Consider the following 17,620-nt stretch of genomic DNA (forward strand, 5'->3'; position numbering starts at 1 on the left):
AATTAAGCGATATATTTTTCTACATTCATAAACAATACTTTTGAGCAAATTTTCCTTTATTTATTTATCTTCAAATTATTACTGAATTCTGTCATCGAACATCATCATTTCGGCCGGCTACCGCGCAACATTCTAGCAATTATATATTGCAATTTTATGAATTTCGGTATTTCTCGGGATTCAAAGATACTAGAAATTTTACAAAGTTTCAGTTTTCAAGGGATTCAAATATAATATAATAATAAAGCAAACATTATCGGTAATTTAGCTGCATTAGATGTTTTAAATCTTAAAACACTCTTCCATTCACTGTATTTTGTTATAAGTAAACTCTAAAGCAGTGGATGATGCAATCTGTCAAGCAGATATGCGGCGGTGCTGGGTGATTGAAGAGGTGGTATGGATGATCCTTCACTTTTTTTTTTAAATTTTTTAAAAATTTTGATTTCATAGCATTTTTCGAAGTGTTAATTTTCTCTTCTGTAACCATTTGTTTAGAATATGTTTAGTAGTGTGTATGATAATCTTTCATTTTTCCTCTAATCAATTTTTCTTTAGCTTTCTTAGTTTCTCATCTTTCCATATTCTCATTCTTCACTGGTTATATAAATGTATAAAGTATTCATTAGCGATAGATAGCTATGGCTCTTTTACATATTCATCAGCGATAATTATATATCTTCAAATTAATTTAGCAAATTGGTTATTCGTTGTCGTTATTTATCTTTCTTCTTCATTCTGTCAAAAAATCATATCTAAATTTATGTTATTCCAGGATTGAAACAGAAATGATTACTGATGAAAGTTTAAGGAAAGATGATGAAGAATCGGTTAGTTCTGATGTGAATGTAGAAGATGAGGAACACATGTAAGTTTCTTTTTTTTTTTTTTTTTTTTTCTACAGAATAATTTACAGTTGCTATATGTTATCCCATCTTATTCATTTCTCATCCTAATGTCGAAAATCTTTCCTTAATATTAGCAATTCTTGTCATTCCTACCAGTAGTATTCAAGTATTTTCTGTTTTGAAATGGCTTCATTTCCGATAATAAAGTAGAAATATTTAGCTTTGGCATTAAATAATAAGTGTGATATGTTGAGAAAGCGAAATATTTTTAGTAATCCTCGAAATAATTATTCGGAATCATTTCTGGAAGATGGACATGGAATCGTTTTTGGATCACAAGAACAAAAGTAAATCAGTTGATTATTTCATTGTAAGTAAGAATTGCTTCTAACATCACAATCTGACTTCATGTGTTTAATATTGTTTTAGACTTATATATGATGGTTTACTATTGAAATATCTAAATGGTGAAATTAAATCTCTAAGTGAAGTTTGTCGACTTGTAAAGGATCAATTAGGACTTGAAATTTCGGCTCCTACGCTATCACGACGTTTGAGACATATTGTAAGTTGTCATCATTTCATCGCTTTTAAATGTTACAGCTTTTGTTTTCCTTTTTTTTTACTTCCAGTTGAACATTATTTTACTTGCTGTGTTTTGAATTTCTCCATCAAAATATTTCATACGAATGTGTTTTGCACAGTTTTATTTTTGTTTCTGTTGCAGAATAGAAATGCAGAATCAAGTGATGAACAGGAAAGGAAGTAAGCTTTTTTTTAAAAAACTGCTTTCGGATTATACACAAAAAAGTAAATAAGCTTACTCATTTGATAGAAATAATCTTATTAAGGAGGAAGATGGGTGTATTGAAAGGTTTCACGATAATGCAGCGTGCCTTGTCGAGTCGTTACAATGCTTCTTTGCTGACAGTGATGGATGATAAAACAAAGGAAATTCGGCAGTATGCATACATGAAAAGTTCCGTGGATGGGCGTAAAGAATATTATCGATGCAACAGATGTTTGCGAGCTAAACGGAAAAGTGGACCTGGTGCTCAAGCATCTATAATAGTTTACGATGGTGAAATAATTGGTGATAAACCGCCGGAGCATCACGTTGATTGTGAACCAGTGCCATATGAAGAAATTGCTTCAATAACCAGCCAGCGCGAAAGTCGCGCATACGAAAGGGAGGAAAACGAACAAGTGCGCCAAGTGTTGCGTAACAGGCAGCTACTCTTAAAGCAGGTACTTTAAAAAAATTTTTCCTGCTTTATAAATGCTTATCATTAGATGTTTATGCAGTTTACTATATATATGTGTTCTGTTTAACTTTCGGAATTTTCTCATAGACATTGTCTTTTTTTTTTTCATAAATATTATGATATTGGTTTAGTGCTCTATCGATCTTTAATTTATGATATAGCCTGTACGCTTTATATTCAGACGGAACCATTAGAACCGCCTGAACTTTCGCCGATGGTAGAGGGTGATGAATTGGCAGAATTTGATGAAGAATCAACTGGTGCGGGATTTGCTGACTCTCAGAGACAAGCAGTCGAAGATAAGGCATTGATTTGAAATTGTTCCGTAAGCTCAAAGCTTTCCATAACAGAGAAATGATTTCTGTAAAGTTTCTTTTTTTTTTTTTTTTTTTTTTTCTTCATTATATAATATTTTTGTGGGAAAGCTATCCTTATTTTTTCAGAAAAAACGAATGGGTCGAATTTTATCCGCTGTTTTACTTCTTCTCGATGAACTTGATGGAGAAAATTTACTGACAGTTATTGAAGAGGCACAATTTCGTGTTGCGGAATTACCTAGAAGGTCATTGTTAAGGTGATAGTTCAGTGGTAGTAATGTTTAATAAAGGAGGTAGAAATATGAAAATGGCAATATTTCATCAAAATTTACGAAATGTTTTATTTGTTTCGATATAATTATGAGATATTTCGCAATTTTTAGTAAGAAATTCTGTGAAATCATATCCTGTTAAGACTGTACATAACAGAAAATTAAAGCATCTCTCATCCAGTATGCATATTCAGTTGAAAAATAAATTTTTATACAAAAATTTTGCTGTATTCTTTTACTGTAATTAACAAAATGTTTATATTGTACATTCATTATCATTATTTTTATTATTATCGTTGTTATTATTATTGTTATCATTATTTTATTGTCATGATTATTATTATTGTTATTGTTATTACCATTATTATTATTGTTGTTATTATTATTAATAATAATATTACTACTATTGCTACTATTTTATCTAGTTCAATAGATTATATCTTAAATTATAAAAAATTTTTCGAACTTGTCAAAAAGATATTTCATTTCAAGAAATTTGAAAAAAAAATTTTTTGTTACTCTGAACAAAAATTATGTAGCACTTTTTGTTACATTCCCAAATGCAAGAATAAATAAATGATTTAAATATAAGTTTAAATTTCTTAACATCAAATAATTTCACACCTTAAATATCCAATATATGGGAAAAAAATGTGTAATTACAGATGCAATAGAATCAGCTATAGAAAATGTAGCAAAAACTGTCCAATACATTAGCCATTGTGTGTCATCGTCTTTATTTGGTGTACGAATTGCCTAAATTTATTATTTTATTTTTCATTTTCGATAACATGTATTAATTTTTTGAAATTTTTTTTTTTTTTTGAAAATTTACTTTAACAGATGCATAAGCTGGATAAGCAAATCCAAAAATGTTACAAATTAGCTCAGCAAAACATCCAAATAACAAGTAAAAAGCCAATAGAACTAAAATTACATAGAGCAACTGAAAAAAAAAGAAAAAGTTTACATAATAACAGATAAGTTTAAAAAGGAAAAAAAAATCAAAATGAAGTATGAGATATTGAGGAAGTTTTTGAAATATATTTTACAAACTATGAATATATAAAAGATAGAAGTTAAATGATATTAAAAATAGGAACTTGTTCTCGGTTAGCCTTTAAATCAACTGATGAAAATAAAGTATTCAAATTTGCATAACGTTTATTATACAGAAATGCAAATAATTGCGGTTTATGTGTTACGCCATGAAAAATTCGCTCTGATCCACTTAGATTTCTCTCATCCAAACTTACATTCGAGGATGTTTTATTAGCTTCAATTAGCATTGCCATCTTTAATCAAAATTTTTATTTATTTATCATTCATTTTTTTTCTTTGTTTTCATCTGATCAAAGTAAATTATTCATTTACTAAGTAAACAGAAGGAACGTCCAATCTTGTGATATACATAATTTACAATTTATAACATTTATGTTATATTTTGTGTAATAATTATTAAAGAATTAGAAATTCTTAAGTGAATACAAAACTCACTAAAATTTGTTTCATAAAATAATATAAATTGCAATGAATAATAAATGAAACCTCAATAATAACCTCGTAAATTAGTAGTTGCCACTTTAAATAATAAATGAAAGCAAATTAGTAATAACTCCAAATAGGAAAAGGATTCATTTACAATAAGAACTAAGTTTATATACTGTATAGAATCTCATGAATTAACAAATCTGCATACAAACCTAAATTAAAATCATTGTAATCTTGCAGCTATTGGCAAGTGGTCATTTTTAGGTACGTAAGGAAAAATCTATGAGCAATGAAACATCGAATCGATTTTTCGATAGGAATATGCTAGGGACATAAATTATATTAGAGATACTGCTACAGTTATTCCTGTCATCTTCATTACTATTACTGCAATCTATGCCATTGTTATTACCATCTTTACTGTCACAGTCATAGTATAGAAAGTAAGGTCGGTATGAATCTGTTAAGATGGAAATGTTTTGATTTGATAATATTACGATACTTACGTAACCCATGAAATGACTAAATTAAATTGTAGTTCACATTATTCTGACAGTTGTTATTCGATTTCATACTCTATTTGTTGTTGTGATTGATATAAAAGAATAAAAAAAGAATGTCTCAGATACCAAAATATGTGTGAAGTGCACAATAACCTACATAATATGCTACATTTTCAACCATTCCTACAGAATGATGTCATTAGGTGACAATATGTTATTATGAATGTAACAACACATTGCTGTATGTAAAATATTACTGAACCTAATAAATGTAAATTAATAAAAAGTAAATAAACAAAGACGTTGAAAAACAGATAGATCTAATTGCAGTAGCAAAACTTCACAGTCAACAAAGTAAACGTAGAAAATAAACAAATCCAGAGAAATAAAAGTTAAAAGAAAAAAAAAAAACTTCACTTTTGGAACGATATGAAATGATGCTTGAAATTTTGGCAATGTTGATAAAACATAATTTTTTAAATATATATATATATATATATATAAATATCATACACTATGGACATGGTATATATGATAGAGATGATGAAAAGAAAATGAAAGAAAACATAGATAAGACTAGATAGAATATCTATAACAATTATATCGGTAACATGCAACTTTAAGTATTTTTTTTTTTAATATAATCGAATTGTTAAAGCTGATAATTTAGCTAACCAACAAAAATCCTACTTTACCACTTTTTAAAGTTACTGAGTATTAAAAGTTGCGAAATATATATGCATTGTAATATCAAAAATAGTGAATAAAATAACTCTAACACTATCATCCGAAAAGCCTTGTTTTGGAAGAAAAAAAAAAGCAAAACTCCATGAAGATGCTTTAATGCTATAAATTTATTATTACATATTTGTGATCAATATGAATGGTGGATACTCTAATTCTCTTTTATCTCTCTAAAAGATATGATTTCACAGAATTTCTCACTAGGAAATGAGAAATATATTATAATTATTTCAAAACAAATAAAACATTTCGTAAATTTTGGCAAAATATTGCCATTTTCAGTATGCTATTTTCATCTTACTTCTCCCTTCATTATCACTTTTATCACCTATGTTATCCAAAACAGTAACTTAGATAAAAGTATATGCATTAGTATAAAGCTGTAACACTGAGATAACACAGCTCCTGAATTAAAAACTGCGAAAGCAAAAAAGAAGACAAGATTAAAGCAATTCATAGTTATATCACCGTTAGTGAAACTGAAAATGATTATAAACTCACTAAATTGATGTTACGACTCAAATGAACGATAATGTGAATGAAAAATCAAGTTCGTTACTCACAGAGCAAAAAAGTACATTAAAAAGTACTACTACCATTGAACTATCACCTTAACAATGACCTTCTAGGTAATTCTGCAACACGAAATTGTGCCTCTTCAATAACAGTTAGCAAATTTTCTCCATCAAGTTCATCGAGAAGAAGTAAAACAGCCGACAAAATTCGTTCCATTCGTTTTTTCTAAAAAAATAAAGACAACTTTCCTTCGAAAACTTACCGTATGGAGAAAATTTGATAAAATGAAAAAAAAAAAAAGGTTTACAGTCTCTTATGAAAAGCTCTGAGTTTACGGAACAATTTCAAATCATTACGTTTTGATCGACTGTTTGCCTTTGAGAGTCAGCAAATCCCGCACCAGTTGATTCTTCATCAAATTCTGCCAATTCATCACCCTCTACCATCGGCGAAAGTTCAGGCGGTTCTAATGGTTCCGTCTGAATATAAAGCGTACAGGCTATATCATAAATTAAAGATCGATAGAGCACTAAACCAATATCATAATATTTATGAAAAAAAAAAAGACAATGTCTATGAGAAAATTCCGAAAGTTAAACAGAACACATATATATAGTAAACTGCATAAACATCTAATGATAAGCATTTATAAAGCAGGAAAAATTTTTTTAAAGTACCTGCTTTAAGAGTAGCTGCCTGTTACGCAACACTTGGCGCACTTGTTCGTTTTCCTCCCTTTCGTATGCGCGACTTTCGCGCTGGCTGGTTATTGAAGCAATTTCTTCATATGGCACTGGTTCACAATCAACGTGATGCTCCGGCGGTTTATCACCAATTATTTCACCATCGTAAACTATTATAGATGCTTGAGCACCAGGTCCACTTTTCCGTTTAGCTCGCAAACATCTGTTGCATCGATAATATTCTTTACGCCCATCCACGGAACTTTTCATGTATGCATACTGCCGAATTTCCTTTGTTTTATCATCCATCACTGTCAGCAAAGAAGCATTGTAACGACTCGACAAGGCACGCTGCATTATCGTGAAACCTTTCAATACACCCATCTTCCTCCTTAATAAGATTATTTCTATCAAATGAGTAAGCTTATTTACTTTTTTGTGTATAATCCGAAAGCAGTTTTTTAAAAAAAAGCTTACTTCCTTTCCTGTTCATCACTTGATTCTGCATTTCTATTCTGCAACAGAAACAAAAATAAAACTGTGCAAAACACATTCGTATGAAATATTTTGATGGAGAAATTCAAAACACAGCAAGTAAAATAATGTTCAACTGGAAGTAAAAAAAAACGAAAACAAAAGCTGTAACATTTAAAAGCGATGAAATGATGACAACTTACAATATGTCTCAAACGTCGTGATAGCGTAGGAGCCGAAATTTCAAGTCCTAATTGATCCTTTACAAGTCGACAAACTTCACTTAGAGATTTAATTTCACCATTTAGATATTTCAATAGTAAACCATCATATATAAGTCTAAAACAATATTAAACACATGAAGTCAGATTGTGATGTTAGAAGCAATTCTTACTTACAATGAAATAATCAACTGATTTACTTTTGTTCTTGTGATCCAAAAACGATTCCATGTCCATCTTCCAGAAATGATTCCGAATAATTATTTCGAGGATTACTAAAAATATTTCGCTTTCTCAACATATCACACTTATTATTTAATGCCAAAGCTAAATATTTCTACTTTATTATCGGAAATGAAGCCATTTCAAAACAGAAAATACTTGAATACTACTGGTAGGAATGACAAGAATTGCTAATATTAAGGAAAGATTTTCGACATTAGGATGAGAAATGAATAAGATGGGATAACATATAGCAACTGTAAATTATTCTGTAGAAAAAAAAAAAAAAAAAAAAAAGAAACTTACATGTGTTCCTCATCTTCTACATTCACATCAGAACTAACCGATTCTTCATCATCTTTCCTTAAACTTTCATCAGTAATCATTTCTGTTTCAATCCTGGAATAACATAAATTTAGATATGATTTTTTGACAGAATGAAGAAGAAAGATAAATAACGACAACGAATAACCAATTTGCTAAATTAATTTGAAGATATATAATTATCGCTGATGAATATGTAAAAGAGCCATAGCTATCTATCGCTAATGAATACTTCATACATTTATATAACCAGTGAAGAATGAGAATATGGAAAGATGAGAAACTAAGAAAGCTAAAGAAAAATTGATTAGAGGAAAAATGAAAGATTATCATACACACTACTAAACATATTCTAAACAAATGGTTACAGAAGAGAAAATTAACACTTCGAAAAATGCTATGAAATCAAAATTTTTAAAAAATTTAAAAAAAAAGTGAAGGATCATCCATACCACCTCTTCAATCACCTAGCACCGCCGCATATCTGCTTGACAGATTGCATCATCCACTGCTTTAGAGTTTACTTATAACAAAATACAGTGAATGGAAGAGTGTTTTAAGATTTAAAACATCTAATGCAGCTAAATTACCGATAATGTTTGCTTTATTATTATATTATATTTGAATCCCTTGAAAACTGAAACTTTGTAAAATTTCTAGTATCTTTGAATCCCGAGAAATACCGAAATTCATAAAATTGCAATATATAATTGCTAGAATGTTGCGCGGTAGCCGGCCGAAATGATGATGTTCGATGACAGAATTCAGTAATAATTTGAAGATAAATAAATAAAGGAAAATTTGCTCAAAAGTATTGTTTATGAATGTAGAAAAATATATCGCTTAATTAAGCATACAAATAAGATTATCCTAGACTAAATTAAAATTCAAAATTATTTTAAAAGTTGAAATAGAGTTGTTGAAAAAGTTATGATAGAATTGGCCTACTATCTTTCTCAAAGTTTCCTAACAAATGCTACATTTAAAACTTTCTCTCCTCTCAATATTATAACAAAATAAGCCGAAATGCTATTATTTTATAATATCGTAGTCATTCGCATAAAAAAATGACAATTTAACATTGAATTATTTTATTTTAATAAAATTAATCATCAAATATGATATAAAATTTTGTTTACATCAGTGCATCGGGGTTAAAGGTTGAAAAGAGCACTATAGTAGCAAAGTAAAAGAGAAAATAAAATTTGTTTTCTTTTTTCTTCCCTCTTATTTACTTACAAAAAAAATTTTTTTTTTCATTTTCTCTAATTCACATAAAATAAGCGTTATCTTATGATAATTGATAAATTGATAAATTGATTAGGCATTGATTACAGTGCTCCAACAGAGACAGTCAAAACCTGCTTCTTAACATTGATTCTATTCTATTACAAAATGACTGATTAGTTTTTGTATGCTTTAAATAGTCCAACCATCATTTCACTGAGTAATTTCTTTTTACGCTCATATTTTATTCTTCATTCTTTCATTTCATTTCATTATTTTATTTTATTTCACTTTTTTTTTTCTTCTTTGTCAAATTATTTTTAATTTAAATTAAATTTAATAATTTATATTTTCTGCATGATTAGAATAATTTCTTATTTGGTTTTTATTAGAATTAAATGATTATTTAAATTTATTTTTTATTGTTCTTCATAAATAAAATCTCAGCAATTTTTTCGTTTGTTTTTTTTTTTATTTAATTGCTTCTTTTTTCTTGATTTTTGTTTGTTTGGGTAAATTAATATCTTTGAGTGAGAATTTAAATAAAAATTTAATGAAAATTAGTAAAAATTAGATGAAATTAAAATTGAAAGAGTAAAAATTAACTTTTAATAATGATAAATTGTGTGGGAAGATGTTGCATAAATAAATAATTTTTCAACGAAACGTACATTTAATTCACAATTGTGCTTCTATCAGAAAAAGAAAAAGGGGTGATAAGCTATTGTTGTAAGCTAATAACATTAAATTTTTTAAAATGTTATGTAAATAAAGAATTAATCACTCATTTAAAGTGATATGATGCATTTATTTTACAGCTTATTTTATTTGTATAATTCACTATAATAAAATTTTAAAATGATATCATGTGTTAACAATGCTTATAAAATTTTAATTAATTAGCTTATTGTTGTATTAATTGAGCTATTGTAATGGATAAATTGCATATATTATCAGTGTTATCTAATCAGTTTAAATTATATTTGTTAATGGTAAAAAAAAAGAATTGTATGCCGCATATGTCACACATAATTGATGATAAAATAATTATACGTCATATAACGTACGTACGCTTTTTTAGCTTATATCAATTATTATGCTAATTAGCTCATTAACTGTTTCAAAATTTTTTTTCTCGTTTTAACTAATATATATGAAATTAGTTTATTTTTTTTTTTTTATTTTAACTTACTTGAATCTTTAAAGAAGACACTTTTAGTCTTATTTTGATCATTTGGTTGATAATAAAAGCTTAAAATTTTTAAATTTCAATATTATAAGATAATCTTTGAGTATTTATTCATATGATAAGGATTATGTGATAAAAAGAAACATATGATAAGGATTATGATAAAAAGATTATGTGATAAAAAGAATTTAATGTTACAACATTGCAAATATTTGTATTTTACAGATTGTTAAAATTTAGAATGCCAACGTCATTGATTGATAATGAAGAAAAGTTATCAGCAGGAATTGATCGTTTCATTGTTTTTAATCGTTATACAATGTTTTTATGTTTAACTTATGAACTTGTCATATTGTCACAAGTTGGCAATGTTATTTATATGATATTTGCTGGTTAGTTAATCCCTTTTCTTATCATTTTTATTGCATTGCCATTAATTTTCAAACTTTTTTCAAAAAAAAAAAAAAAAAAAGCGAAGAGATGCATTAAATTATTAAAAAATTTTGAATGAAATAATGCAATAAATAATTAACAAATTTGAGAGAAATTTTGATAGAAATGAAAAAGTTTAGTTAGATTTTGTTTAAATAATTACAATGCTTTTCTCTCTTTTTCTATTTTCTTCTTTTTTATTTGAAATATAAAATTTATACTTAGTTGAAAATTAAAAAATAGGAAGAATTTAAAGTTAGGAACGAATGAAAAGAAGGAAGAAAATATTGAAAGTTCAGTAGATTCTATTTAAATAATTTAGTGTCTAAATTTTTTTTTTCCTTTAACTTTTCAGTTAACTATAAATTTCAGAAAAAAGAGAAAGAAAGAAACGAAAGGAAAAAAGAAAATTAAAAAAAAAAAAAAGAAGGAAGTAAAAGTATTGTCTTTGGGAAATGTTGCAAATAGGAAGATTTAATGAAATACTTAAATAATTTATATAATGCAAAAATTTTAATGAAATGATTTTAAAATATAAAATTAAAAAATTTAAGTAACACTTAAATATATATACAAATTATAGCAGCATCACCTGATATTATCGCTTGTGGAACGATAATTTTTAATGAAACTTTGGGACAGCGTGAAGCTTGCGAGCAGTATGAAAGTATAATTAAATTTGAAAATCATTCATGTGAACCAATTCTTAAGTATCAATTTCGATCCGTTGCTGTTGAAGTATACTTTATTTTAGTTATATTTTAGTCTAATTAACTAAAAGTTTCATTTAAATTAAAAAAAAAAATATAATAATAATAATTACGAATATTTGAAAATGAAAAAAAAAAAAAACTGTTCTTTACTTTTTAAAAATGATTCTTAATAATAAAATTTAGTTTAAAATTCTAATTGAATTTGAAAAAAAAAAATGAGAAAAAGTTATGTGGAAAAATCTAAAACTTTGAAATAATTCATAATTTTTAGTTTAACTTTTTGAAAAATTTAGAAATGAAAAATTTTTAAATTTCTTACAGTGGAACTATTTCTGTAGTGAAACAGTAAAAGTAAAAAATGTGGTATCGTTTCAAATGTTTGGTACTATACTTGGTGGTATTTTATTTGGGCAATTATCCGATTTATTTGGACGCCGAAAGGTTCTTTTTTTTAAAAAAAAAAAAAAAAAAAGAAAAGGAAAAGAAACCTTTAAATAATAAATTTATACAAAATTAATAATCAACTTATAACCAGAAAAAAAAGAAAGAAAACAAATAAACTTATCATAAAATTATTAAGTTTTTAAATTCGTTAATAAATTCACAATGAAAGAAATTTTAATAATTCTATCCTAAAATATTTGCTTAAATTAAATTAATAATAATTATTAACATTTCTCTTTTTTTTTAACTTTAATAGTTTTCTTTTCATTTTTTTTTCTTTTTCTCCTTCTTTAATTTTAATATTTTTCTTATCATTTTTTTCTTTTTTTTTTTTTTGCAATCAATTTCTCACTACCAAAAAAACAAGCAAACAAACAAACAAATAAACAAATCAAACAAACAAATAAATAAACAAACAAAATGTGACATTAATTTATTAGAGCTTAAAAGTATAAAATAAATTTTTTTTATAAATTACACTAATCAAATTAATTTGTTGATTAATTTAAATTTAATAATTAATTTTGAACCATTTCATTTCAGACAATGATCGTATGCATTGCAATGACAGCTCTATCTGGCATACTGTCATCTTTTGCTGCCAATCTTTTGGTATTTGCTATTAGTCGCACTTTTGTTGGTTTCTTTGTTGGCGGCAATTCAATGTTACTTTTTTAGTATCATTCTAAAATTGCAATTATTATTTATTTTTTCTTTTTATTATTATTTTGTTTTAATTTTATTACTATTTAATTTTTAATTTATTAAGGATAATTTTTTCAAATTAATATTAAAATGCTTTTAATATTTTTTTATTTTTATTTTTTTTAATAAACATGAAAGCATGAAATGTCTATTGAAAATGTTTTGTTTTCTTTTTTAACTTGAATAAATTTGCATAACCAAAAATATTTATTTATATTTGTTACATAATAATTTAAAAAATCAATTATTTAAATGATGAATTTACGATGAATAATATGTAAGCAAAGGTTGTAATTAAATTTGAATATTAATTGGATAGTAAAAAAAAAAAAAAAAAAAAGAAAAGAAAAGCTAAATAATTTTAGGTATTATTAAACATATTTTTAGTAATATATCAAATTTACGTATAACACAAATATTTTCATAGATATTTTCGTTTATTTTTATTTTTATTCATTTTTAAATGATAATAATTGATGTTTCTTTTATTCAAGTGATAAGGTAAGTTAACATTTTAATTTATTTAAAATTTTTTGTAGAGCAATGTACGAAGAGTAATTGTAAAGTAATAAACGTGTAATTATAGCGTAATGTACGTGTACGTAATCGAGAATATTCCAACAAATGCCCGAATTAAAGTGAATACATTTGTTACTTGGTCACCAAATTTTTTATTACTTTCTTTGGTTGCTTATTTTACACGTTCATGGGATACACTTGCAATTACAATTAATTTATTAGCTGCACCATCACTTTTTTGCTTCATGTAAATTTTTAAATGTTAAATTTAATTTTTATTTTTTACAAAAAAAAAAAAAATGAAACTTTTTTATTTTTAAAAAATTTTTATTAAAAATTTATATTTTATTTAGTTTTCTATATGAAAGCCCACGATGGTTAATGCAAAAAGGTCGTTTGAATGAAGCACAACAAACAATAATAGCAATGAATACATGGGGAAAAAATGCGGCAAAAAGACAATACCGCCATGAGCAAGAAGTAATTGATATACTTGGAAATGATCATATGGTATTTTATAAATTCATAAATTAAAAAAATTTTAATTTAATGTTTTAAAAGTAAATTGTAAAATAGTTGTAATTTAAGTTGAAAAAGTAAATATTTATCAAATTATTGATATTTATTGTTTTTTTTTTTTTTTAATTGATCAATGCTAAGAAGTAAAGCTTTTATTTGGTTTTTACTTTCTCCAATAAATTCACTATTTTAATTTTAATTTTTTTTAAATTTTTTAATTAAACATTTTAAAATGTTTCTAGTTTTTTTTAAAAAAAAAAAAAAACAGAAAATATTTCATATTTTTATTACATATTAATAAATGATAATTAAGTAAGTTTGAATAAGAAAAAAAAAAACAAAATTTTTGATTTATTATTGTTTTTTTTTTTTTTTTTCAGGCTAATTATGAACAATTAAAACATAAACGATATTATTTTTATCATTTATTTTATTCATGGAAATTACTTCGTTACAGCATTGTTCTTGCATTTAGCTGGTAAAAGAAAAAAGTATTTTATTAAAACAATAAAAATACTTTTTAATAATATCAAATAATCTTTTTTAAACATATAAAAAAGTTTTTTACACTTTTATTTTCATTCAAAAAAAAAAAAAGAACAAATATATTTAAGTGAAAATTATGAACAATTATCAATTTTTAACTTTACATTTTATTTTTAATCATTTATAATTTTTTATAGTAATTTAATTTTTTCTAAAAAAAAAAAAAAAAAAAGGTTTGTTTGTTTATTTTATTTTAGCTTTGCTAATGCTATTGCATTTTATGGTTTATTGTTTAATTTGGAGAAGATTTCCGGTTCATTGTTTATGAATACATCAATACTTGGAGCATTTCGTTATATTTTAAATATTTTACTAGCAACTGTTGATCATGCCTTTACATCTGTTGGCAGAAAGTTTGTACATACAATATCAATTATCATTTATATTCTTTGTATTGCATTTATTGTTGTATTAATTAAAACTGGTTTGTCATATTTTTTTTTTTTTTTTTTTTTTATTAATTAAAAATATTTTTTTTCTTAAGTAGGAAAAAAATTAATTAAAAGATTAAAGGAATTATTTGTTTTTCGTTTCTTCCTTTTTAATTAATTAAAATTTTCCGGAATAAAAACTTTCTTTTTTTTTTTTCAAAAATTTTTACAATGTAAGTTAAATTTAAATATTCATATGCAAATATTAGTTTAATTAAGATTATTTATATAAGCTATTTTTCAAAAAAAAAAAAATGAAAACAAAAAATGTTAAATAATTTTAAATTTATTTATTTTTATTTCTTTCAATAAAACAGCACTTTGATTAACACTAACAATGCAATAAAATGATTTTTTTTTTTTTTTTTTTTTGAGAAAATGTCGTAAATCATATAATAAAATTTATTTTTTAAAAAGATTTAATTTAATTTGAAATAATCTAGGAGGGAGGGGAGGTCAAAAGGCAGAAATTCTTTAAATATATTTTAATATGTAACGAATAAATTTAAATTGATAAGAAAGGAAGCATTAATATTTATTTTATTAACAATTATTACTTCATCTTCACTTCTTTTTTTTTTTTTTTGTTTTTATTTCTTTAAATCTTTTTTTTTCAAAACATTTAAAAAAATATGTTAATTTTTAAATGTTTTTCAAAATTGATTTAATTTTTTCATTTTTTTAGACCATACTTTGGATTTCAAAGTACTTATTCGACTATTAACTTTAACTGGTATGGGTATAATTTCAACCTTATTCATTGTTAATACACTTTCATGTGCTGAACTTTTCCCTACAGCTATTCGTAATTTAGCTGGCGCTAATGTCGCAACATGGAATCGAATCGGTTGCATTATTGCACCACAACTTATTTATTTAGTATGTGTTTTTCATTTTTATCATTGATAATTCATTCATTTAAGGCTAACTTTTTTTTTTTTCTGCACAACATAATTTTCTAAGTTTTATTAACCTAATAATTTTTACAATATTGCTTAAATTTAATTTAAATAAATAAATGTATTGTAATTTCAGAATTTGATATTAAAACAGAAATTAGATTATGAATAAAAAATTGCATCAAAAAAAAAAAAAAAAAACATTTTGATAAGAAGTGATAATGACAATTTAACATTAACTTTTATCAAATTTTGATTTCACATATAAAATGACTGATAATGTTGATTATAATAAGTATTATAAATGAAATTGAAACAATCATATTAAATTATGATAACTAAACCATATGTATGCATCACACTTTTTGTTATCACTTCTTATCAAATATTATTCCATTATCATTTCTTATCCGGTATTTTTCCATTCTTTAATAATGATTTGAAAAATTTTTCAGAGTGAAATTGATCAAATTTTACCATATGTAGTTCTTATCATATTACTATCCATTGATGCCATAGCATTCCTGACACTTCTTCCGGAAACGAAATCACGTCCACTTAAAGATCAAATGCCATCAAAAGAAATGCTAATTTTGAGAAGTTGCAAGAGGACACGCACAGCAAGCATACCAAGTGATAATAATGATGATAATGATAATATCACTTGTTTAATTAACAAATAAACTTTTTAATTATTCTAATTATCAACTTCAATGATAAGTAAATCAATAATAGAATTATTTATTGTTAATAAAATAAATTAGCATTGTAAGCATTGACAGACTCATAGATCATTGTCTATAAGATAATTAGTATATATTATCATAACGAAGGTAATTAGGGACAAATTATAATATATACATAATAAGTTTAATGAAAAAACAAAAATTATTTAAAATCAAAAAAAAAAAAAGAAAAATTTGATCAAAAAAATTATTGATGTATTTTTTGATTTAAAGAAAATTTCATTTGCTAATTTTCTTGGCTAAGTATTTTAGTAAACAAAATAATGATATTTATGATAAATTTATCTAACATTCAAAATGCATTATACTGAAATTGATGTCCCTAATTTGCCATCGGTTAAGGCAAATTTCATTTTTCATTTGAACAAATTTTAAACAATTAGTTTATGTTTTGCAACAATGGTTGATTTAAATATTGTTAAAGTTGAATAAACATTTTTGAAGATTGCTTTTAAAACTTTCAAAGTATTCGCATTGATATTTAAATTGAATAATCAATAAATGCATCAATTCTTCACTTTCGTTATCAAATATTTGCTAAATACTTAGTAATATTCGGAGAGAAATTGTTTTCTTACTTTTCTAATTATTTGCAAATTAGTTAATTAGTAAAATAAGAGATAATAATAAGCGCAATTGTGTTAATCGTTAATTAAAGCAGAGATAGAGGGAGAGAGGGAGAGAGAGAAAAAAATTAAAACTATCAATATGATAGTTTATAGGATTAATTATTATATTCAAATGTTAATGCATTTTTTTTTTTTAATAATTGTCATAAATTTTTTTATGGAAAATTTTATATTATATTATAATTACAATTATCATTAAAAAAATTTTTTTTTCATTTTTTTAAAAAATTTCTCAATATTTAAAAAAAAAAAAAGAAAAAATAGCCAACAATAAAGGATGAATAGAAATCATTTAAGTATTTAATTTAAAAAAAAAAATGATAAAATTTATTTAAGCATTTAAATCGAGGAATGAAAAAGCGTGAAAAACGACCAACCACCTGCACATCTAATTAAGTGAATGATAAAACGTGAAAAAAAGGTTGCTTATACGTTTAATTAATATTGCAACAGCCATAGAATTATTTTTTATAAATAAAGAAAATTGTAAAATTTGTTAAAAAATATTTTACAAAATTTTTCAAAAAAAAAATTTAGTTAAATTTGATAAAATCTATTTTCTTTCAAATTTCCAATAAAATAAATTTTTTCCTCTCTCACTTCTCAACTTATAGTTAATTTATCATGTTTAAATTTACTTTTATCTAAAAAAAAAAAAAAAAACGATTAAGAAAAAATTGTGCATAAATCATATCAGAAAAATTGTTATCACATTTAATATGAATTGTTAATCAATTCAAA

At 24.6% G+C, this 17,620-nt stretch overlaps 5 protein-coding genes across 7 annotated transcripts; 3 read left to right on the forward strand and 2 right to left on the reverse strand.

The window, feature by feature from the left end:
- Window positions 1-788: 788 nt before the first annotated feature.
- Bm8243 (Uncharacterized protein) lies at window positions 789-2,429 on the forward strand (the record flags this gene model as incomplete). The annotated part of the gene is made up of 5 exons (XM_043077868.1): window positions 789-868; window positions 1,121-1,195; window positions 1,278-1,413; window positions 1,812-2,096; window positions 2,295-2,429. 5 exons carry the CDS (start codon window positions 789-791, stop codon window positions 2,427-2,429), a joined length of 711 nt encoding a protein of 236 aa, XP_042933802.1.
- Window positions 2,430-2,565: 136 nt separating this feature from the next.
- On the forward strand, window positions 2,566-2,691 carry Bm14105 (Uncharacterized protein; the record flags this gene model as incomplete). The annotated part of the gene is made up of 1 exon (XM_043077869.1): window positions 2,566-2,691. One exon carries the CDS (start codon window positions 2,566-2,568, stop codon window positions 2,689-2,691), a length of 126 nt encoding a protein of 41 aa, XP_042933803.1.
- Window positions 2,692-3,320: 629 nt separating this feature from the next.
- Window positions 3,321-3,997, reverse strand: Bm199 (the record flags this gene model as incomplete). 3 transcript variants are annotated; one of them, XM_043077871.1, is made up of 3 exons in its annotated part: window positions 3,321-3,458; window positions 3,538-3,648; window positions 3,959-3,997. In XM_043077871.1, the coding sequence occupies 3 exons, from the start codon at window positions 3,995-3,997 to the stop codon at window positions 3,321-3,323; spliced, it is 288 nt and encodes a 95-aa protein (XP_042933805.1). The 3 variants fall into 3 exon arrangements, with proteins under 3 accessions (XP_042933805.1, XP_042933804.1, XP_042933806.1); XM_043077870.1 differs by having other exon boundaries at window positions 3,806-3,997; XM_043077872.1 differs by lacking the exon at window positions 3,538-3,648 and having other exon boundaries at window positions 3,806-3,997.
- Window positions 3,998-6,046: 2,049 nt separating this feature from the next.
- Window positions 6,047-8,385, reverse strand: Bm7798 (Uncharacterized protein; the record flags this gene model as incomplete). Its single annotated transcript, XM_001895818.2, has 8 exons — window positions 6,047-6,181; window positions 6,313-6,435; window positions 6,634-7,030; window positions 7,117-7,154; window positions 7,317-7,452; window positions 7,535-7,609; window positions 7,863-7,955; window positions 8,348-8,385. 8 exons carry the CDS (start codon window positions 8,383-8,385, stop codon window positions 6,047-6,049), a joined length of 1,035 nt encoding a protein of 344 aa, XP_001895853.2.
- Window positions 8,386-10,537: 2,152 nt separating this feature from the next.
- Window positions 10,538-16,187, forward strand: Bm11713 (Uncharacterized protein; the record flags this gene model as incomplete). The annotated part of the gene is made up of 10 exons (XM_043077873.1): window positions 10,538-10,688; window positions 11,312-11,466; window positions 11,763-11,882; window positions 12,429-12,550; window positions 13,177-13,356; window positions 13,463-13,619; window positions 14,009-14,106; window positions 14,372-14,598; window positions 15,291-15,484; window positions 15,960-16,187. The coding sequence occupies 10 exons, from the start codon at window positions 10,538-10,540 to the stop codon at window positions 16,185-16,187; spliced, it is 1,632 nt and encodes a 543-aa protein (XP_042933807.1).
- Between the last annotated feature and the right edge of the window lie 1,433 nt (window positions 16,188-17,620).

This window comes from Brugia malayi (assembly GCF_000002995.4).
Source record: "Brugia malayi strain FR3 genome assembly, contig: Bm_v4_Chr1_scaffold_001, whole genome shotgun sequence".
NCBI lineage: Eukaryota > Metazoa > Nematoda > Chromadorea > Rhabditida > Onchocercidae > Brugia > Brugia malayi.